Source organism: Drosophila biarmipes, chromosome 2R (genome assembly GCF_025231255.1).
Source record: "Drosophila biarmipes strain raj3 chromosome 2R, RU_DBia_V1.1, whole genome shotgun sequence".
Classification (NCBI taxonomy): Eukaryota; Metazoa; Arthropoda; class Insecta; order Diptera; family Drosophilidae; genus Drosophila; species Drosophila biarmipes.
The window spans coordinates 4,822,736-4,846,324 of record NC_066615.1 but is presented as its reverse complement, the minus strand read 5'-3'; the positions used below and the strand labels follow the sequence as shown (position 1 = coordinate 4,846,324).

General features: G+C 42.4%; 2 protein-coding genes and 1 long non-coding RNA gene across 4 annotated transcripts; 2 read left to right on the top strand and 1 right to left on the bottom strand.

Moving 5' to 3' along the window:
* Nucleotides 1-1,084: 1,084 nt before the first annotated feature.
* Nucleotides 1,085-1,684, top strand: LOC108029437 (larval cuticle protein 1). The gene is made up of 2 exons (XM_017101684.3): nucleotides 1,085-1,129; nucleotides 1,195-1,684. The coding sequence occupies exons 1-2, from the start codon at nucleotides 1,118-1,120 to the stop codon at nucleotides 1,567-1,569; spliced, it is 387 nt and encodes a 128-aa protein (XP_016957173.1). The 5' UTR covers nucleotides 1,085-1,117; the 3' UTR covers nucleotides 1,570-1,684.
* A 1,402-nt stretch (nucleotides 1,685-3,086) lies between these two features.
* Nucleotides 3,087-3,815, top strand: LOC127011056 (uncharacterized). 2 transcript variants are annotated; one of them, XR_007764091.1, is made up of 3 exons: nucleotides 3,098-3,324; nucleotides 3,394-3,656; nucleotides 3,722-3,815. It is a non-coding gene; the product is annotated as an uncharacterized LOC127011056 (long non-coding RNA). The 2 variants fall into 2 exon arrangements; XR_007764090.1 differs by lacking the exon at nucleotides 3,722-3,815 and having other exon boundaries at nucleotides 3,087-3,324; nucleotides 3,394-3,690.
* Nucleotides 3,810-12,395, bottom strand: LOC108029770 (COP9 signalosome complex subunit 7). The gene is made up of 5 exons (XM_017102278.3): nucleotides 11,993-12,395; nucleotides 11,680-11,932; nucleotides 4,537-4,757; nucleotides 4,258-4,411; nucleotides 3,810-4,109 (listed from the first exon to the last, which is right to left on the bottom strand). Exons 1-5 carry the CDS (start codon nucleotides 12,176-12,178, stop codon nucleotides 4,087-4,089), a joined length of 837 nt encoding a protein of 278 aa, XP_016957767.1. The 5' UTR covers nucleotides 12,179-12,395; the 3' UTR covers nucleotides 3,810-4,086.
* Nucleotides 12,396-23,589: the final 11,194 nt, after the last annotated feature.

The window sequence follows — 23,589 nt, the reverse complement described above, 5'->3', positions numbered from 1 at the left end:
GAAAAAATATGAAATAAATTATAGCTTTGGGGCTTTTTGACATATTATCTTATAATATTGGAAATATAAATTTTGATATTTTTAAGAATTTCGAATTCAATTTAATAAAATCATTGATTATTTTGTATAACTGTAAGGGTATACAAACTTCGAATTGCGAAGTTAACTTCATTTCTTTTTTCATTTAATTTACTCGACAAAAAATCAAGAACTAATTCTTTTTGCCTGGAATAGTCAGTTTCCCTGCGCCATACTTCAAAGAGCTCCGCGTTCGAAAACTCGAATCGGTCCATAGAGGTCTACATCCAATCTTTTAAAATTTATAAATTAAGTAATTTTAATTAGCTCGGCAATATAAATATTTTAAGCAAATATATTTGACGCAATATTTTGTTGTAAAAATTATACCTGAATGAATGAGCGAGTTTACTAGCTGTTTAAAGGGTACGCGATAGTCGGACATTCGAATTTAACGATCCCTCTCTTGTTATTCATTCAATCTCTTAGGTTTGGTATATAAAGAAAACGAAGATGCTAGGGGATTTACATATGTTTAGACCCATATAGAAACCAAACTGAAACGCAATTGCCCTGAAGTATTGGGGAAGAGAAGCAATGGTCAATGTGGGAAGTTAGGAAACAAGCTAGTGAATGACAAAATACCGTGTCCAATAAGCCGCTCTTGTCTTTTGATGTCATTAAATCTTCGATTTCTGAGATGGCACTGCAAAAGTGGTTCACTGTTTGGCAATGTCAATTCAAGCTCATCGAGGGGCCCCATGGAGAGGCGGGTCGAACTCGTTTTACTTTTGGGATGCCACCCGACCCGTTTGCCCCTTATTGATGCGAGTGTTTCATTTTAGCATCTATTAAGCGATTATATATAGTACTTATCCCGTTGTTTGGCATTTGCTTAGCTGTCGCCATGTGACGACGCTTTTTAATGGGAGTGGGCGCGTCCGCGAAGTCAACCCATAACTCAGAGCTCCAATTGAATGCAAGATGTAGCGATTTGTTATGGGTTGAGTTTGGGTTTGCAATCATATAAAAAGGCTCTGCTCGACCAGAGTGGGTTATCAGTCAACGTTCGTTCTCGACCAGACAGAAATCAGCCAAAATGTTCAAATTTGTAAGTGATGATCGGGATGGACCATTCTTGTGGGTCCCTAGCTTATGCATATTCTCTTCGCTCAGGTTGTGATCTGCGCAGTTTTGGGACTGGCGGTAGCCAATCCTCCAGCTCCCCATTCCGTGGGACGTTCCGAGGATGTCCACGCCGATGTCGTCTCCCGATTGGACGATGTTCGTGCCGATGGATTCGACTCCAGTCTGCACACCTCCAACGGAATCGAGCAGGCCGCCAGCGGAGATGTCCACGGCAACATCCACGGCAACTTCGCTTGGATCTCCCCCGAGGGCGAGCACGTGGAAATCAAGTACGTGGCCGATGAGAACGGATACCAGCCCTCGGGAGCCTGGATCCCCACTCCTCCCCCAATCCCAGAGGCCATCGCCCGCGCCCTCGCCTGGCTGCAGGCCCACCCACCAGCTCCCGAGCACCACCACTAGAACTCCTCCTTGAAAGCGGATCGCACTTCGGACTGTTTCCTGGATACCTTTCGACCCACTAGTTTAAGCAATCTAATTGATTTTTTAAAATACACGCAATTGTTAACGGCAGTAACCAGATCTTCGCCTTGACTTTGACTTTGGCTCTCAACTGCAACGGTTTCGGACTCGTCCAACCCGTTTGACACCTTCAATTCGTTTAGCTCTCCTTAGCACCTTAAAAACAATATGGTAATGCTGTCGAGGTTAGGATGAACGATTTAAGTACAAACAAAGAGCGAGGTATACTGGATTTAAAGAAAAAACGGAAATATTTGTGTAACACACGTTGCATCGTATACATTGTTACATTACGTTGTACCTCATAGAAGTACTAAACATTTGTAAAACAAAAAAATACAGAAAACATAAATCGGTATACATCAAGGGGTGCACAGAAATCGCCTTGCAGTTAAATAATATTAATACATTAGAACGACGTTAGAATATCGTCGAACAACCGCGTTGTAAATAAAATAAAATTCGGTTCGCAAGACCAAGAGGAGTGAACATTTAAAATGTTACTTCGCAGAAATAAACGCTGGAGCGTCAGCTTGCACGACAAGACACTCCCCCATGAGCAGCGTCCTCTAACCTTATTTAAAGCATTACCTGTATTTAAAATATTCCGTCCAAAATGACTGTCAATAAACCTCACTGGCCTTTATTTAGTATGCCATTTTATAACTCAAATTTTGTTTAAAAACAGCAAAAATTATATTCATCTAAAGAACTTGTTTTAAGTATAAAGAATAAATTAAATCTGCCCTAGATTTTAATAGAGCCTGTCGAAAAGGCAACTTTAACATTTTGGATAATTTATCAGGATGAAACCCGATTTCCAAAGACGATTGAACAAGAATTAAATTAAAAACCGAATGCTAAAAAGTGCGAATATACAAAATATACATAAAGCCGAAATTTGTCGCCAAGCTGTTAAAAATATAATTTTACTGTGTTTATTTTTCAATAACGATCTTCTAAGTAAAATAACCAGTTAGGATCCGGTATGCAAATCGCATCAAAGCAAACCAAAAAGCGCCAGTAAAAACATCTGGAGTTAGTCCCAAATGCAACCCGTGTGCGGCCAAAAAATGGTTGGAAATAGGTTTGGATCTGGTTAAAATATGGATCTAATGTTTAGCATTACACCAGAGCGAATTAATTTGTTGATTGAAGGTTGACTCAACACCAAAGTCGATCTATCTATACACTTCAAATACTTAAAAAACAGAACGATAATTTGGTAAAAGATCTCTTCAAAAAAGGGTTAACAAAAACATTCGGTGCTTTTCAAAAAAAGAAACATTAAATATAAATGATTTCCTGCCGGTCTGCTGTTAAACAATAGCTCCATTCTGATAAATGCTTGCCAGTAATTTTAATATTATTACATTAAGTGCAAACATGTAAATTAACGGTTTGAAACTTTTCTCCCACAAAGCGGCTTCCATCCGTTCAGTGGTTTCAGACAGCTTTCCTCAGAAACAAAAGCATGAAATGTAATTAAGTAATTGCCACCAGACATCCCTGCAAATAGGGGGTAGTATTCTGCACATCTGACAGAATGCTTCATTGTTCTCACTTTCTCCGCCACACTGTCTTTTCCTGCGGATGGGGTTGTGGAATAACCAAATAATGTGGACCGGCTGCACAGCACTGTGCACTACTTTAAACACTCTGTAGGAGCTTTGTCCAGTGCAGCTGCTATCGTAGGTAAATACGTGTGTTTCCTCAGAAATGCTCACTTGTATTTACACTATTTATTGCAATCTATTGATCAAGATTCAAGTTTGGAAATACGAGTGGAAAAACTATTTGCTGAAAATTGGTCAATAAATCAAAACCATGTGAATTTCCATGTGCGGTCATAATCAAATAAAAACAATTCCAAGTATCGTCAACCTCAAGTGCTAATGAGAACGGCCATCAAAGGACCTTCGGATAAATTTAATTTGCTGCAGGTAATTAGCCACAAATAACACCATGGAACGGAAATATTTACATATGTGCTGAGAGACCGCAGCACGCAACATTTATATTTATACGTATGTGTCGAGTAAACATTTGTCTAAGCCCGAATTATTTTGACATTAATTAAACGCTCATTTAGCCGCCCATGTGGGTGCCCATGTGTGTGCCATGACAACCCGTTTAACGAGCCAATCACGCAGACGTGGATAAATAAATAGTCAAATTAATACGAATTTTGATGCATAGTTTCTATTATTACAGTTTCTGTATCCGCTATTTATTGATGATAAATTTGATGGTAGTTATGGAATCCATTACGAGGACAGCCGGCATTTGTTCTGGCGAATCGAAGTGAGTTTTGAAGTGATGGGCTTGGAAGAAGAGTTCCTCCGACAGCGAGCGGAACGGTCCTCAAGTGCCACGCGGGGTTGCCTGCGACCTTGAGCGACGCCTGGCTCCGTTCGAACCAGCTCCTGACCCCTCATCCGCTCGACCGGCCTCATCTCACTTGCCGAACTTCAGACCAACTGCAGCGGGTAGAAAAAAGGACACCCAGCGGATGAGGAAAGACAATTAATGAGAATGCTTCAAACTAATGGCGTTGTAATGAAGCTTTTGCAGAAGTGTCTGCTGTTCTGCAAAGCGATTTCTCCGTCTTATTGCTGCAAAACCCACCTGCTGCACTGCGTGGGTTCCTCAGCTTCGAGGGTTTCTTGCGCAGCTCCGATTGACCCAATCCACTGCTAGTTCCTGGTCCATGGGTGTCGATTTGCATGCTCTCGTCACTGTCAGAGGTCTGGCTTTTGAGTACCTTCTTAAGGTTGATGAGCTGTGGGGATTGGAAGAAGATGAATTACAACCGAGAGCCCCGCAATATAGTTAAAATTATTGTATAAATTATAACAACTTAACTTCGAGTTGTAAAAGTTTAGAATCTGTAGTTCAGAAACCTACATCTTGTTCCACACGCTCCTTGTTCACCAGCCTCTTGGACTTCTCGGCATTGGCGAACTTGATCTGCATTTCGATGCAGTTGGAGACGCTGTCGCAGGAGTTGACCCAAGCCTGCAGGGTTTCCACGATCTGGCCAGTGTATCCGGGCGGAATGTCGCGGCCCTGGGCGTAGTCCACCTCCAAAATGCGTGTGTTCTGGAACAGCTTTCCGTGGATGATGTCTGTGCGAGGGATTAAAACGAAAATTAACAAGTTTTCTTCCCTTTAGCACTGCCTGCATGCCAAAGCTTGTTGTCAACTTTTTCCTGACTAATTGCCCAGAACGAACAGTTTCTAAAGTTGGCCAGAGTGTCGCCTCAAGTGCCAGCTTTGGAGTGCACTCGAGGCCACTGCAACAAGTTTGCGATGGTGCCCATGAACGATGGTACAGTTGCCCTGAAAGCACACTCTTTAGCAGCAGAACTGGAACTCCAGCTGATTGTGCACAAGCTGCCAACAAATCCATTTTTTCCCAGGAGGTTTTGTTAGACAACAGAAGCAAAGGTTAACTAAGTGATTACACACCTAAATTCCAAACCTGAGGGGCAGCGTTTAATGAAAATTAATCAAGTTACACATTTAACAAAAACCAATAAGTGGGTCAGATCATTCACAATTCCCAAATTAATGATAATTCACAACCCCTTTTCCAGCTACCGAAGAGAAATACACAATCAATCACCCTCACTTATATCCCACACGGCAATCGCTGCAAACGCTCAATCAATTAAACTGATTAGAAAACGGTTAGATGAGGGCAAACACAACAAACTAAATCCGGGTACAATCAAGCAAATGGAAGCTGCAGTTTCATAAATCCGGTAAGTCGGCACCGCAAAGTCCCAAATGGTGGGAGAATATTGCGGCGACTTAGCCACACAGATAGGGCAAAAGCCAACTTTAACTATTGGTTTTTGATACCTTAGGTCATCTGTTTAAGCCGAATGAGAGTGACTTAAGGGCGATTAGCTTTGTCTTCCGACCAAATTACCAAAAGTACCGTCCAACGAGCGTAAGCCGGCAAATGCAATTTGATGCGATGGCCAACATCAAGAGAAATTTGGGTAATTAATTTGAAATCGTCGTTCAGTTTGAAGCTCCTCTGCGGGATTAAAATTTATAACAGGCGGATTTGGGAATCGTTTTCATCCTTTCTGACAGGATTGCGAGTCCCAGTTGCACTGCCAAGTCCCGAGAACTGAATCTTTCCACACCGAGCCAAACTATGGACCGAGGCCCAAACTTTTCTGCTCCGAGGAAGTGGCCAAGTGGCAGCCGCTGCCCCGCTCTCCGGTTTTGGCCACGGCTAAGCCCAAGTTAAGTCCTCGAGCGCTCCTCGCCTTTGACTTTACGACCACTTGTGTCCTTGAACGAGTGCACAGAAACAGGACGAAGTGCCCGGACCAAGTTTCTGTGTTTATGGCACCGACTTTGTGTCATAAATATTCACTCAAATATGCAGGGAATTCGCCCTCAGATTCAATTTCCCGCATCCACTCACTCGTCGCCCTGCAATTCGGCTCCCCGATTTGTCAAACACTTTTCTAATTAGCTTGAGAGCAGGCGCAAAAATGCTTATTGATTTGACGCCTTCGACTACGCTCCGATAATTTGCAAACATAAAGGGAAGGAAGGAAGGCCGCGGCTCGACGCCTTAGCTGTAAAATGCGTGCGGTTTCCCGGCGTTGACATGTGTCTTGTATTTTCAGCCATCCGAAAGCTGTGGGCGCCGGCTGTCGTGTGCGTGAAATTCTACGCCAGAGCAATCAATCATGCATACTGCTCCGCCCGCAAATGGCGCAAAAAGCCGTTGACGGGCAGCAGAATGAATCTTCGGAGCGGCAGAAGGCGATGATGCCAAACCGCCGACGGCTGTGGCTCTGCGGCGACTGCTGATGAAAATCCAATGGGGGTGGCCATCGAGAGATGAATAAAAACGCTGGGTAACGGCGGGCCATGGTAGCGAACCTCTAGGAATTTGACCAAAAATGCACGCGTACTTTCGACAGCATGAAAAAACTGTCGACCTACTGTTTCTACAACACGAACACAATAAAAACTTCGCTAGAGTTACTTGGAACAAAATTTAACGGACTTCAAAATGGTAAATTAAAATTAAGAACAGCAAGCACAGATTATTTATACTCATTTTTGTTAGAAAGCCATTTGCAATGAAAATTAGAAATTCGATTCTTTAGGAGGCAAGGGGTATTTTTTAAGTTAGAACAAATGAGTATTTGTTTGAATAACGCATAATTAAATATGTGGATTCGGCTAGCAACAAGTCCCAAAGTTGCCTACATGCTCTTTATATAGAATTCTGAAGTTAAGGGCCTGAGTTTCTACCACTTATTTATTAAAAGGTAAGGGTCCATAGGTTTCGCTTTCACTTTCGGGGCACCTGTCGCTGACAGCTTTGGCAACTCAGACAGCTCGCCCAGAAAAATATAAGTTATTAATTGAAATTCTACACAAAAACCGAACGTCAGAGGAGGGCAAGGACATGGCACAGGATAAAATTGATTAAAGAACACCCACCAAAAGAGTATTGGCATTCAAGCTGAGTTTGGCTATTTTCAAAATTTTATAGCCTTCCTTAATTAATACGAATCGTTTACTTTTGACAGAAGGTAAGTTGATAATAACGAAGTCGCAATAAATGTTCCTTTGGGTGTGCTTCAAATTAACTTAAGTTCCATTTAGCACACAAATCTTTGTCATAAAAAACAGACAAAAAGGGCTAAATAATTGTTCAAGCTCCTTGCTGTTCGTATATCTAGGGCTGGAATCAGCCTATTTGGCTGCCTGGGCCCACTCACTCCACTGCTGACCACAAGCGAGCGGGCTGGAAACTTGTGCCATTAATACGAAGCGGTGGATGGCTGCGGGAAAGTTTTCACCTAAAACTGACAGACCCTCGCCCTTCCTTGCGAAAGTTTTGCCGGCCAACCCAGTGCATTGGGCCCCTGGCGCCGAGGAGTGTGCAATCAGAAACAGTGCGCAATCGGAGGGTTCTGAGGATTCGGATAGGTCCTGGTTTAGCGCGCGCACTGAAAATTATCTCCGAACTGCGTCGCTTTTGGATATTCGGCTTTGCGGCAAGGTCGTGGCTTTTCATTTAGGTAAACTGGCCTTTGATGTAACAGCTTTTCAGGGGATAAAAGCCGATTTGCATGCAGGGCTTCCGCCATTGGTATGCTGTTAATTAACCGATTGCGCAAGGGGTTTACGCTTTTTGCGGCCCGCTCAGAAAATGTTATGCACAAGTGGCTAGCGCTTAAATTTTTTTCTCTTGCCTCCGCCAAACAAAATCATCCTTCTTCTCTCTGAATTGCAAATCCCCCAGCCTGGCGAACAACAAGTTCAAAAGCCGCTTTTAAGCACCCTGAATTATGCGAAACTTTTCTTTGACACACAAAAGAAATTAAAGAAGGGCGCCAAAAAAACTACAATCAAGCGGCGCATTCCGCGACACATCCTGCGATTCCCAGCCACTCGAAAGCCCACAGCACGGCAACTAGAAGGGTGCAACCAGCGGAGGACTCTGTGGCATCCCTCCACATGAGTCCATGAGCATGCTTTGCTTATTTTCCAGTCGGTCTCGGAGTGTCACTGCTGCGCGGGATGTTGCTGCAGTAAAACTAGTTCGAAGGCTGTTGGCGAAGTATTTGAAAATGTCAGGGAAATTAAAAACCACTGGGGCTGTCCTGGAAATGGAATGCTGGGCAATCGATTTTCGGGAGCGGATGCCAAAGGTGCCTGCTCACAGCATATTCGGGGCCACTCTTCCTCACTCACATTGTTTAGGTTTCCTGGCACTGCATTTTGCCTTTGCATCTTGGCAGGTTTAGAGTCTGAGAATGTTGATGTTCAACAAATACAAGTGGGAAAAGGGAATGCAAATCTGTGTGAATAATCAGATTGATACTGATAAAGTACAGAGCAATTTATAATACACACTGCACTGTTTACTTGTAACTTCATTAATATTGCTCACACCCTTTTACACTACGGCCCATCATAATATATACTTCTCAATATCCTACTCGGTTAACTGTATGATATACCTGCCAGAGGAAGAATCGACATAAAATTAATCAAAGTCCCTCCTACTCCGCTCTTCACACAATAGCAGACAGGTAGATATTGTTTTCGAAACTCCTAGGCTCGGGCTCAGGCTCACATCAATCAAGAAGAGCTGGCACACTAATGGAACCAGCCGAAACAAATATCAAGCGAATTTCAATTATAGAGCGCATTTAATGACCATATCCCCATCCCCATTCCACGGACCCGCGAAACAAATGATGCTCTAATGGGATAACCTGGAATCGCGGGCGAGGGAAGCGCTCCACCTGCCCGTCGGCTAATGGAGCCCGCCCCTTTCCAGCTACATTAAATTGCGATGTCAGATTACGGCGCCTAATAGAACGCAATGATTTCGCATTCCGGCGGGCATCAGGCGCCGGGCATCTGGCACTTGCCCTCCTGCCACTCAGGGTGATGCCCTAATGATGGCTATCATAACATAAATCTTGGGTGGGGCGGGGGAATTTATTTGTCCGTTCATTGCCTGGATTTGGAAAGCAATTAGGAGGGCCAGGTGAGGCGATGTCTCGAGGTGTACTCACTGGTGCTGGGGAGGCTTTATTTATGGCCCTGATGGCGTTGAGTTGTCACTTTATTTGCTCACATAATGGACGACCAGGACTCCATTAAAAACTGCTGAATGCTATTTGCTCTTGCGCGCCATTAAATATGTTCCGCCCCTTGTGTTCTGGCTCTGGAATGCATGTTCGCATTGTTCTGTTCGTCGAGTGGACACTTGTCGGAAGCCGCTTAAGGCCCAGCACTAACCAAAAACCCGCCTGAAGGGCTCGTTTTCCTGCCCTATATTAGCACAGCCTCTGTTTGTTTTTGTTCCGGCCCATAGATCACGGCTAAAGCTCAAAAATCAACACCACCAACAAGTTTAGCACCACACTCGAGGGCCCTAAGTATGCTTACACGAGCGATGTTTCCGAGTGCGATATTTGGGCCCCGGCTTCTGGGTGTTGCGTTTGATTTACGGCTTCCGGCAGACATGTGCAGAACGGGTCCGGAAGTACAAGTGGAAAGTGTGTAAAATATGCAGTCTGTGCCGGCGCACAATGATAGATTGGAAGGGCCCATTCAATGGTGGAAAATGATGCACATCATCATCAACATCCTATTTGCCAACTCAATTGAATTTCAGTCCTAGCCTGCTTTCTCCCTAATGAAATGCAGCAGGGCAGTTCTCATATAAGCTTTTAGATTATTCATTGCCAATATTCTTTATATTTTTTAGAATGAATGCTGTTTTAAATATTACAGTTTCTCGCTTGAATTTGATGCTTTAACAAACTAGTTGGACGTCCATAGACATTGGCATTGACTTTTTTCTATTAGTCTATTAATTTTAATGTCGATGAAAGTTGAAAAGCCTTCAACACTAATAATAAAAATTAAAGTGATTCCCAAACCCAAGAGTTAAGGTCAACGTACTGCTTATTTACTTTAATCTCTGTTATATTGTTACTAATTTCGTGCAAACTCTAAGTAAAATATCTTAAAGGGCTTCTAGCACTAGGGAATATTTTAAGAAGTGACTGCTATACCTTAGACTTAAAGTCATTTTTGTGTGGCAATTATATAGAGAAGTTTGACTGTAGGGAGGCCAACGAGGCGCGAACGCAGAAAGGAAATCATCGAGGCAAAAGTGTTCATCCAGCTGACGACTTTGGCAGCCGTAAAAACTGCTTTCCCGCAGGGATGAGCAGTGGAGAATCAACTGGTGGGGCGCCAGACCGACGGGCTTAATGAATCTTGCCGAGCACAGTCCACGCTCCTCCGCCCAATTGTTTTCGTTTTGCCAGGATGCGCCAGCTGTCCCGGCTAATCAAGTGCACTGCCCAAAGGCTGTCGGCGGGAGGTGGCTGGTGAATGGTGGCTGGGAACGGGTGGTGCCACGTGGGTGGTGCAAGGTGGCAATTGCCTACTGGGCGGGGCCACACGACTGTACGATACTACTGCTTTTACAGCTGTCGGGCTGCCGGCGGAGAGTACAGCCGCTCAAAAATGCTAATTGAACGAAGCAGTCCCTCACTCCTCGGCGAGAAGTAGGCAAGAATTAGCATTTGATTTAATAAAGCAAACTAAGAGGGGATACAGAGGACTAGGTTTGTCAGCTAGGCACTGAAACTGGAGGACTTTCAGCTAGATACTGTATAAGTTTGCAACTGTAAGGGGCAAGCAGAGTGCTGTTTGTAAAATTTTGTGTAGGTTTTAACTTTTCAGAATTCCCCAGAATTACTCGTTGCCAAAAATAATATCCAAGAAATCACTTCCGAGCGAAAAATGTTCAACAACTCAGCAAAGAACTATGGCGATGGGCCTTCGAAAATCTTTTCCAGTTTTGGATCGAATGGAATTTAAAAACATTGTCATTATTGTAGGTTGCAATTTAATGATGATTACTTAGTTTTTAATGTAATGTAATTTATAAAAAATGCTTTACCACAAAAATAGGTTTAATGCATTGGAAAATTTCTAAGGCGAGAATACTGTTTCCTTTTTGTGTACTAATATATGTAAGTTTGATTCCTAAATTCTGTTTATTGGTTTCAGTTCTGTAAACATTGCTTACATTATAAAAATTAAACAGTTTTAAATATAATTTGGCATCCCCTTTAACTTTGTTTCACTCAGAAGTCAGTCAATTCACATGAATGGAATAAGGGCTATCCTGAAAGTTTTCATACAAGCGAAGCCCGTATCACTGGACATGTCTGGTTTAAACTAATATAAATTTTTCTTTTTATGTTTTTAAGCCTGTAGTTTTATATTATGGAGATCTTTTTACAACCGCTTTTAATTAAAAAAGTTGTTTCATAAATATAGGGTTGTTAAGAACGAATTCCGGAACCTTCCACCGACCACTATTTGTACGTCTACAAACAAGAAATTAACACCTATTTGCCTCCTATAAGACAAACTGTAAAGATAGTCTTTGTCCATACAAACGGGTGCCTGTACATAACCATTTTGGAATAAGCTCTTTTCCTTTCAATTAGCCGGACTCACCTGCGTAGATGGCCTCAATAATGACGTCCTCCAGGTGGCGGACATTGTCGATCTCCAGTTCGCTGAGCAGCAGGGCGTAGGGAATACTCTTCGCCTTGATGGCCAGTGAGACAATGGTCAGGTGCTGCAGCTTTTTCTGCATGGCGGGACTCAGTTCTATGAACTTTTCCGGCTGAGCGCGGTACTCCTTGTAGGTTCCGTAGGCGAAGAGGTTCAGGGTCTCGAAGTGCTTGGCATCCGGGCCGTCCTTTAGCTGTGATGGGGCTAATAGTAAGGGATCAACCGAATCGAAATAAGTTAATTATTCACATACCTGCGATACGGAGGGTTCCGCCAGTAGCTCCCCAAAAACAAAGACATTCGGGGCTTCCAGGGCTTGGCGAATCACGTCCAGCAGGGCTTCGCCGGAGGACGATTTGGCCAGGACACAGAACTTCTCCAGGAAAGTCTCCTTGCTCTTGCTCGGCTCCTCGTTGCCCAGCAGCATGTCCTGCGTCATTTTCGTAGCTTTAGTTTGGCAAAACTCGTTGGCTAAAGTAGCTGTCTCTCGTATTCCTGGTAAGCGGTAAGGCGCGCACTGGCTTGGATCTGGTAGTGGATCCTTCACAACTTGAACCACCTGATACTGAATTGACTAAGTTTTAAGATTGTTTTGTTTCTTGCAAGAGTATAGAGGTGGAAGAACAGCGATTTTGACATCGATGACATCGATGTTTTTAAATCACCGGTGTTATAGAAATCGAAGAGGAAGGGAACTATCGACACAAGCACTGCCAAGTATAACCGTTTTTGGTTGTTGTCCTAACGCATCCAGCACACGAAAACATACCAAAACTGGCAAACAATTCTTATAAATATTTCGTCAAATAAATCCATTTACATAATTGTATGACTATTTACCCATTTATATATACAAACAAATTCATTTTGCATTTCTAAAAGCGCACAGCCATAAAAATTAAATGCAAAAATCTGATTTCCAAAAATACCAAGAACCGAACTGTAAGCCATAAACGGTCATATTGTTAAACGCCTTACCAAAGCTGATTGCTATGAAATCGGGCGGCAAGTTTGAACAAACCGTACTTTGCTAACATTTTCCGAAACACATTTTTAACTTAAAGTTAACGCAACTAAACCCCCAGATTGAAACCCTTTCATTATTCTTATGATTATTTTATGTACTTCAGGGATACCACCTCCTTCTCCTATTTTCCCTTCCCATAAAAGCCAGCCATTTGCCCTCACTCACATTCCTTGAAATGCTGGTCATTATGCTTAAAGTCGGGCATCCTCATTTTAAAACACTTTTCGCACCACATTCACTCCGGCAGCACACAGACACACCCCCCGGGGGTTGTAGGAAAAGGAAAAAAACGGAGAGTGCGGGATGAGCCTAAAAAAATATATTCCTTGAGCCACTTTGGGCTGCCAAAACTTTGCGCCTGCCACACTTGTTATTATTGCTATGGGCGAAAGGCGAATGTAGGAATATAAAAAGGCGCAGGGTCAAAGTTGAAAACCCTTTATTGTGTCTGGGGGTTGACTTGGGCGTGATACCACCCCCGCTATATGGGATTCGCCAGCTCATCGATTATGAAAAGTTGACTAAAGGTCAGGGCCCCTTGGGGGAACACAGAGCGATCTCCGGAAAAGGTGAGCCGGAGCCTTAAAGCCACTTTGTCAGTTTCAAAACTGCCCACCGCAGCACTGTATCCATTAGCACAGCATATTCTCCACACAGCGCTGTGTTTTCAGGTTTTCAGGTGCCTCCTGCAATGCCGACACTTGGACAGAGATTGACCGGACTGTTGGCAATTTTTCCAATTGGATTGGCACGCCTACCGCCCACTGCCCACTGCCCACCGCCCACCGCCCATCACCCCCCTCACATTTTATTGGATTTGCCAAATTTGGCCAGTACGCAACCATTACAAAATTGGTTGTGATTTTGATTCCGATTCGTGGGTTTGGCTGCGAACCTGCTTTGGGCTCCGCAGTGGAACAGTGCATGCGGTTCTTTTCCTGCGGCGGCTGTTCCTCGAATTGCAGCCGTGATTAGTTTGCCGTGCGTTGGAACATTTTCGGAATAATGCGAAATTCGCTGCCTTCACTTCGCTCGAATTTTGCGGCTTGCGTGCGGAACGGATTTTCGGTTATCGAGGATTTTCGCTCTGCAGCCACCGAATGCCGGTGGCCATGCCTGCGAAGTCCATCCAATGGCGGGCAGGTGGGGTATACAAATTTCTTTAAGGTTTGGGCTTAGTTTTCAGTTGTAATGGCGTTAGGTCATGGGTTTTTCGTGGCAGTAGATTTAGGAGAATTTCATCTTTGATATGTTCTCGACTTCAAATAGTTTATTTTCCACAAGACTACATCCCTTATTTGGTGTAATACTACTGCAAATCTCTAAGAGGGTAAACTGAAGCAGACTTCCACTTCGCCGCGAGTTTCACATGTTTGGAAACTCTTTGTCATGCTGGCAAAGTTTCTTCGCTCCGCTTCGTGCTCTGCTTTTTTGTGGATTTTACTTTGTCATTAATTTGACGCACAATGAATCGGCAGTTGGCAGGTTGTTCGGTGGCTCAGTTTCCCAGGATTTCGTTTCTATTTCCGAGATTACCGAACGAAGGCTTTCAATTTAATTTGCGGCCAGAGCATAGCCGTCACTGCCGAATTCGTGGCCCCAGCCGCCGGTTGACAACCGAGCTTTAAAATTAATCACACTTTTTCACTTTCGAATCCATCATCGGGGACTGCACCCGGACTCCCCCGCTAAGCGAACCCGTGCCGCGCCCCGACCGCCAGTGCGCCCCGACAATTTGCTTACCAGCCCATAAAAATGCACGAAAATAAAACAAATATCAAAACAGCCAGAGGGCCCAAATGGCCGCATAAAAGAACTCAACTCCGGGAACGCGCGCGGCGTGCAAATGTGGGTGGTGGTCATTGGTCTACCTGTCTATCTGTCTATCTGCCACAACCGCCCTACGGCCGAAGCGCGTATAACAGTGTTCTAAAACGTGTCCTTGCCCCTGCCTCGGGCTTGGCCAGCAGCTGCGGCCTTCACTCTCGTGTTTGCCTCGCCTTTGGCTTATCACTTTTATCGGCAGGACAAAGACTTGACCTTCCCAGCGAGTTGGCCGGTTTGCTCATTAGGACTCAAATTGCTTTCCCCGCCTGCGACTGTGTGCGATTGGGCACTCAAAAAATAGAACAAGCTGAAATGGATAACAAAGAAATCCTTCATGATTTTATGAAGGTATGTATGTATAAGGAAAATGTATTTCGATTTTTCACACACTAAAAGATATATACTCGTTAAAATTTTGAACACAATCTCTTCATTTTTCAAAATGATCTTGTAATCCTTACATTGCTTTAATGCTTTCCTCTTAGCAATAATAGCTTACTGCGCTTTATGGTATAATACATGGTATAGTTTATAGTATACTATACAATGTGGTGCACAATAACTAACGATATAAGATAGCAGCCGTATTTTCTATAGAATCTTTTTAGAACCCACTAATTAACAACGATTTTTTCCAGTGTGCTGGCCGCGATTATTCGGCTTACTGGACGTATTGTTATTACTGCTGAGCCAGTGGGTCCGCTTATCGATGCAAATGACAAGCGGCCGGAAAACTTGAACAACTTGCCCCATTTTCAGGGGGGATGTTAACTTGACCGAAATCATGAACATTACATTTTTGCGACTCAAATGACAGGGCACTGCTGGCACGGTCTTAGGGAAAATACCCCCAGAAATACGTCGTAATAAACAAGAGGTTTTTTTTGAATAACTTCATTCAACGAGTGCAGCCAAAGGTTGCACAGTACGGTTGATAAAAATTCCCCTGCCCTGTGACAATTTATCAAGGATTGCCTTCAGAGCGAAACTTTGTTGCTAAAAGCGCAAGGAACAGGGCAAAATTACAAGGGCGAGTTGGAATGAAGCGGAGTAAAAATGCAATTTATATCAAGTTCCTGGAGGTGGACAGCGAACAGTAAATGGAGAGGCGGCGACGGAGCGACCCGCTTACTTTAAATAAAGCAGTTTCGGGATTCCCTTCCGGGAATTCTCGAGTGCCGGCCGTTCGAATCAGGCTGAGATTACAATTAGTCGGAAGCGCACTGTCATTCGTCCATGGGTGTGCCGGCGATAAGAATGTCGAACCGATTTCGTCACAGCGCTCACATCGACCGCAAACCCACCCAACCGCAAACAGGATATGGTAACTCGGGCATGGCATATTATTTCAACGTTTTTTGTTTACTGGCACCGTCTACGGGAAAATCGGGGAACTACTTGGCTGGGCGGGCGATAAAAAACACGGATGCGAACCGAAGTTGACATGTGCCAGGCACAAGAAACTCGGGTGGTAGGTGGTGGATTCCGCGGGTCGAGGGGTGCCGGAACCAGCGAACAATCCGCGAGGTTGCGAAGCCACTTGTTGCCAATTCAATCGATTCGGCTTGTCGCAAATTATTACCGGCTGTCTCGCCGACTTAGTCAAGCAAGGCAAATTGTTACCAAGGCAGGACCTTTTCATGATGCAATTTATTTTCCCACTCTGGCTCTCCCAAATGGAGCAGATTTGTACGTAACGTTAAAAGAAAGATCCACCAGATTAGAAATATAAAATAAAATATGTATCTTCTCTTACTGTACTGGGTGCTAAAAAGCTCTATGTCTTAGCCGGAAGTTTTAACTGATAACTTATTGCATATTTTAAAAATGTTAAAACTTCTTTGGTCTTTTTTACAAGTTACAATTATTAAGGAACTACTTCCTACTGGTTTCATCCCACACCTTTCGAGCATGTCAAATCTAAGAGTTTCGCCTTTGCTCTACAAAATGAACTTGTCTGTCTGCCAAAGTATACAAAATGTCTGGCTGGTTTTAGCCCTTTTCGGTCCCTCCTATTACGCTCTATCAGCTAAGCGCCAAAGCTTTCTCAAATGGTTGTCTGAACCTTAATTTATCTGATTTCCCTGCCGAACCCGATAGACATTTTGTCCTCCATGGCATTTTGAAGTGCAACCGGTAAGCACTTTTCACCAGTTGGTAATCCCTGCCTCCCGGAATGCTGAATTGCCGAAAAGCCGCTTTTGTCGTGTAATCGAGAACTTAAACATTAGGAAGTGGCTGGAACTCCAAGCCGACGACCGGGCCATCAATTTCAATCTGCATTCGTCTATTTTTGGGCGCTTGTAAGCACCTGACAATGTTGGGGATTCCGCCTTTTTAGACATCCGGGATAACGAATTTGATGAATGTTTTCTGCCGATGCTGATGCCGTTGCCCGAACAACAAACAAGCGGGCCGTCACAGAGCAGGAAGCCTGGCGTGTGTGTAGTATTATCCCCCGGAGGAGCGAACAAAACCTATCAAAACAAACGATAATGCTGGCCCGCCGCCCCCGTGTTGATGAGGGGCAGGATACGGGTAATAGTCGACGCCATGAGGAGGTCGGGAGGGGTTCCCCCTCCCGATGATGTGATGATTGCCCCGACGAGCCGAGTCGACTGGTCAGCCGGCAGTAAAAGCCGCTGCATGTGCGGACATAGAGATCAAATTAAATCACGTTTAAATGGGGCAGTAAAAGGGCGGCTTTTAAAGACTTGGCCAAGCGATTTCCATTTCAAAGGTAATGGTACCATTTCACCGTCCAATTAACGTTAATTAGCCGAATTCGCGTACTTGTACTCATCGACAGTGAAAGTTTTAAGCCGCTGGCCGATTTTATATCGACGACTGTTCGCAGAGCCTTTGTCAGCCTAAGCCCCTATATTTGCTTTATTCAGGACCCTCTGCCAGCCAGCGCAGCTCATTAGGTGCCCTCGGCAGCAAATTAAACTGGCCAGCGGCGGTGGCCAGAAGTCGATTTTCCATTCATCTTCGTTTCATTATGTTCCCGGCGAGCGGCAGATAACCCAGCGCCACCCCGCCCAAGGACCCTCCATTGACAAATTTATTTATTAACATTCGAGTTCATTAAACCAAAAACAGCAGCTTGGCCGGCCTCAGCTGGCTTTCACACGCTCGACTGGAAGTTTTGGGCCAGGCGCATAAATCACTTGCCCGTCGATGGATCCTTCACCTCGCCATCTTCCCGGGACGGGCTCTATCATTTCTGGGCTCTCATCGACGAACTTTTGCGAGGTCCTCCGCCGCGAACAAAGTAGTTCTTAAAGCCCCTCCAAAATTCCTGTCGGGCCACAACAACACACGCGGCTCGCTTAATCTACAAAGATTTATTTGTCGGGCTGCAGAACAAACAGATTTCCCATGCCCCCCCTCGATTGGGCAAAAGTTTTTTAATTAAATTTCCACCAAATGGCGGCTGTGTATGTATATATAAGTGGAACATGTTAAAGTTTTTACTTAGGTCGGCCCTAATAATCTAATTAAGGAGTTCCGCCCTGTCATCCGGTGCGGATGACTTTGCTGGATTAAAGTTAAAATTTAAAAGTGCCTGGGAACAGCGGAATTTTCAATTAGTTTTTGTTCACTTAATTGCATTTATCGCGGAGCTTTAATAATATATTTCCCGGAGCTCGGGGACTACAGAATTCGTTGATGAAATTTTTGGCTAAAAGCTGAATGGTGTACGCGTCGCAAATTGCATTTTAAAGCGTATATTTTATTTAGGCCAAATGCATTTTCGCGCAGTCGGAATCACACGTGGGCTTAGTTATTTTCGTTGTTGAAAAGCCAGTGGAGATAAATTAATTGATCCCCGCCTGTACTTTACTTTAGTCAATGGTAGCAATGTCGTTATTAATTATATCAGATTCCAGCCGCATTTGAATTATGTATTACTGTTTGATTGGCAGCTGAACCTTGCTGTTGGGTACCCAAATTGGAAACTAGACCCAGGGCAGTTGAGAGTCGTGCCAGATGCGCATAATTGGAGAGCCATTATTTGTGTAATGGACAGCTTCATTAGCATGCTGAACCTAATCCAACATGGCTGCACGAATTAATGGCTTCATGACCGTAGTTATGCACCTGCAGTCGAAGGGTTAAATACAGGCGAAAGTACAGCTTTGATTTGAGTCAATCAGGAGTTGGTAATTAAAATACATTTATCAATTCAATTATTGAAATTAAAAAGTATTGAATGGAGGTCTTAGCACGTTGTGGCGAATCACCTTGACCGAATAGTATCATTATTCTCGGTATATCTATCTTAAACAGGGGCCTGTGCCTCAAACGCGATTTTATGCCCAGAGGGTTTTCTGCGGAAGTGCGTGGTTTTCTTGTAATTTATATTAAAAGATGCTTATTTTGCAAAAAAACACAAAAAAGCTTTTTTACGAAAAAAAAAAAACCAGACTGGGATAAGCATGCACATCCTAGAGATTTCTGCGCTGCACAAGCTTGTTTCAGCGAAAGACTAAGGCCACATGAGCAGTGCCTGCAGTTTTTAATTAAACACAATTTGAACAGGAATATATCCATTGACGACAAATTTGTTAATCTTTCTAATGCCCCCTTTTTGAAGCCTTTGTGAAAATGGTTACCAATCGAAAAATGGTTCAAATAGGAGCATTCTCAGAAAAGAATCTTTCCTGCCTGCAGATCTCCATCTTTCCTTCTCTCCCTGTACCTGAGTAAAGTTCATCTGATGGTCAAGGCACCTGACTAAAGCGCTCTTCCTGTTTCCCTCGGTTAAAGGGGCTCTTCAATAGTGATATGTGAATGGAGTTTTGTTTATTTTGCATTTACCTTAAATAAATGAAAGCTTTCGGGGTTCTGCCTGCGATTGAAGTTCCCATAATTCCATGAATAAATTACTTTTCAAATATTAAACCCTTAATGTAAGCTTTGCTTGTATAATACTGCAATCTGGCTTTATATTATTGTAATTAACCTGATTGTTCACTCATACATATACACTATTATTCCAGCTGAAGTAATTTGATAATTGTTTTACGTCAAAATAAATTCTGCGCACTTAATTCAGAATGTGTTTTGCCGTTAATAGCCTTTAAAGTCTACGACTGAAGCTCTAAAATTTTAATGTAATTTAATTTTACATTTATACGAAATAATCAATGTTAGTAGCACCATGTAAATTTTTAGGGATTGTTGGTAGCTTCAGTGATATAAACAAAAATTGTTTACTCCCAAAAAAGAAATAGTAACAATTTGCTAATATTTAAGTGTCAATGTGATGCTATCGAGTCTCAAAAAATGTCTGATTCGAAGAACATCTAATTGACACTATTTTGGTGCCATTTTGATATTTTCGAAAGTATAATTTTGACCGTTTTTGGTGTCAAAAAGTCTCTACTTATTGGCATTTCTTAGAAAGAATATGTGGTCACTTTGGCACTATTTTGTAGTAATTTGAAACTTATTATGGGAATTAGGCATATTTTAAGGTCAAATTGATAGAATTTAAAATCAATTTGACACGAATAAATTTTTTATGTTACACCCAAAAATGGGTGAAAAACAAATAAATTAATTTGCAATTTTTATTTAATAAAACAATGTTTTTTTAAGTTAAAGTTAATAATGTTTGCTTTAAGTCTAGGTACTCCTTGGAGTCTAAAAGAAAGACTTTTGTATAATATTTTTATTATTATTGTATAATAAATAATATTTAATATGTACATAATTACTCAAACATTAGTACATACTTACTACTATTTCTGCGTAAATACGTATGTATGTAACTACCAACTGCGTTCTAAATATACATAAAAATGTATATACATGTGCTGCTTAGTAGAATTGCATTAACCCATTAATATATTAACTATATAAGATTCATATAATTTTATGAAAACTACTCACCAGATTTAAAGAACTCTAATACCCTTGATCTTATAAACATTCTTCTTCTTTTCACTATGTCGAATGACATGACATGATATATCGATAACTACGCTTGCACGATAGGCGCAGTTCGAATTTCAAAAATATAAACACATTTATTGGTATCAAACAGACCCTGGTTGGAGACCTACGATGTAGTATAATTTTGACACTCATTTAGGATCAAATTGATCCAAACAAGTTTGTATACCCTTGCAGTTATAAAAAATATGTAACATAATTTTTTAATATATATGAAAAAAAGCTTGCCTAAAATCGACAATGCCCTTTTATTTTTTTCTTTTTGTTCGAACCTTACACTGCGAACCCCTCTCTGCAATGAGGGTATTATCTTCCCATTATCTTCGAATACTTTGGAAGGGGTAGTGCAGGTTGGACAGTGCCCTTGTCTAAAAGAACTCCAAGATCTTGCAAGATTGGCACGTCATGTTGAACAAAGGGAATTAATAAATAACAAATTTTGATACAAATTTAATTTTTAATAAATTTTTTTAATTTTTTAATTTTAAAGAAATGACCAATGTTTTTTATAACAAAACCGGGAAATTTGAAATTCAATTACAAGACAATCATGGCCGACCGCCAAGTTTTTTTTTCACGTAAATTCTTAAGAAATCGCAGTCCATCCGACAATCTGGAGCACTACTGATATCGAAATCGAAATCGACAGCTCCAGTTTTATTTTTAATGTGCAAGAGAGCTTTTTGATAGCATCGGCTTAGGTATTACTTGCGTTTTGTATTTTCGTCTCGTAATTTTCAATTTGTGTATTTGAGTAATTTCTAATTACGACAAATCACAGGTTGCTTACAAAATTCTGATGGCTTAATCCAAGCATCTTTTAATTTTTTCGGTCTGGCGGCAAGGGGCATTGATTTGCTAGTGCTATTGATGGGGACTTTAGATGTATTAGAAGAGCTTTGTCCCAAAAACATGGTTCTTGTACGGGCTAGAAAGCTCTGAAATGTGGATGGTATCTTACCACCGTTAAACTGTTCGAAATGACTGCTATCTAGTCAAAAATGTAATCATTCTTAAATTTTAATTTATCAATTTATGCATCTTTGCGATATGTTTTTAAGGTTTTAAGAAGATTACAACAAAAATGTTTAAATTTTATAAAGTTTTGCAACCGCACGATTCTTATGGTTTTGAAGTGCAAAGATGTTTAGGTGGTCATAAAATAAAAGATATGAAAAAAGAAGGCTGTAAAACTCTCATCTAAATTGAAGTTTTATGTGAGGCCTAGTCTAAGATTTCGATTAGCCCTCCAATTTGTAATGCATCAATGATCGCTTCAAAACAAAAAGAAGGAGGGGATTATGCTGTTGACTCATTCAATTAGTCTAATGAGGCAGAAAAAAAACACCTGAACCATTGTTGGAATGCAAATGTAATGAAAAGAAACCATAAAATCAAATCGTCGGTGCTACCGAACTAAATAAAGCATTCAGCAAATAAACAGCTGCAACAACACAATGGTGTAAATACTATTTACCTTGCAAACGTTCCAATTGCTGCGCGTGTTTGGAAGCGAGCATCTATTAATTATCAAAAATAGTTGGTGGTTAAATGGAAGTAAGTTCTGGTAAAATTAATAACTAATAATTAAAGAACGTAATACAAATTTCATTCGCTGGAATGCAAGTATTTTGGCCTGGAATAGGTAATTTATTAAGATTATTAAACATTTCTTGAGCTGACCAACAGGAACCTTAAATTCAATTTAACCATCCACTTGATTTGCGAAATTGCATTTCATGCATCGCCATCAGTGTCAATAGCCGCCCGAAATCGAATGGAAGTCAGTTCGGTTGACAGCCAATGACATGAGCTACATCCATAATTCACAGGGAAAAAGTGTCAACTCAGGAACGGCGTGACCCTGAGCCACATTTGCGAACTTAGAGCGCAGAAATGTGGCCGGTGGTCGAGTGAAAGGTGTCGGCCGACTGGAGTTCGAGTACGTGATTTTAATACTTGGCCAAATCCGGTCGCCGCCAGCGGCATGGACCACAAACCGAGCTAATGTTTGGATTTCGGTTCTCTGGCTGCCAGCCCATAAGCCGCTTATGCTTATGCAAAATACCGAGTCGGCGTCGGGTGTGGGATCGATTTAAATTTAAAATCGAGTGTATCACTTGCGCAGCGGTTTGTTTGCAGGGCAAGCGGCCACGATAAACAAAAACAGAATTTAAACCTGTTTTCGTTGGTGACGCACCGGGGAATTTACCTGTTGAACTTCCCCGGCTCCCTGGACCCGATTATGAATAAGCCATTTTGGGCATCAACTAATTGACAGTCTGCGGTTCTCTTGTAATTAGCATTAATCACGGTTACAATAATTTTGACGCAATTATTCACAAATCAAAACAGGGATATTATCGATTTTTAATGATTGATTGCTGGGCCCGTTTCTTAGGCGCTATCTGCACCCTCTTACGACACCTTGTTCCCTTATCGGGCCTTATCTATTGGGAGAACGCAGCCTAATTGAGGCGCGAGTTCGATGCCAGTTCGTTTTGGTCCACATCAATAACGACTGTCACAGGCACACGTTGAACACTTAGCAAACAATCCACAGCTCGGTGAAAAGTTAATTAATGTATCTGCTTAAAGACAACCGACTACCTAAATCGAATCACAGTGTTTGCCGTTCATTACACTTCCGCGACATGCAAACGAGGTTCATTAGCTCCTCATGAATCAGTGGGTATGTCAAGTTTACAGCGACCACGGGGCGTATGGGTGATGATAATTATCGCGTTTCTCCCCAGAGAAGATGGCATCGCGTCTGGTGGCCGACCGCAGATTTGCGGCCAACTTGGCATCGGAATTGGAGCCTTGACACGCCTCCGCCGGCGTCACGTTTCTTGCAAGACGGCTGTAAAATATATATACTCAAATTGGAGGCGATCAGAAACATCTGAAATGTCAGATTTATGCAAATCCAGCGGCATCAAACCGAGCGCGGTGAGCTCAAACCTGTTGCTGCTGTCGCATTCATTCCATTTCCATTCCATTTCATATTTAGAAGTTCGCTGTCCACGATC

Bases quoted from the DNA above. Each gene is read 5' to 3' on its own strand.
- LOC108029770 (XM_017102278.3), bottom strand. From the start codon at position 12,178: ATGACGCAGGACATGCTGCTGGGCAACGAGGAGCCGAGCAAGAGCAAG. The intron at 11,933-11,992 runs GTATGTGAATAA...GCCCCATCACAG, and splicing joins CGGAACCCTCCGTATCGCAG to CTAAAGGACGGCCCGGATGC. The intron at 4,758-11,679 runs GTGAGTCCGGCT...TCCCTCGCACAG, and splicing joins TATTGAGGCCATCTACGCAG to ACATCATCCACGGAAAGCTG.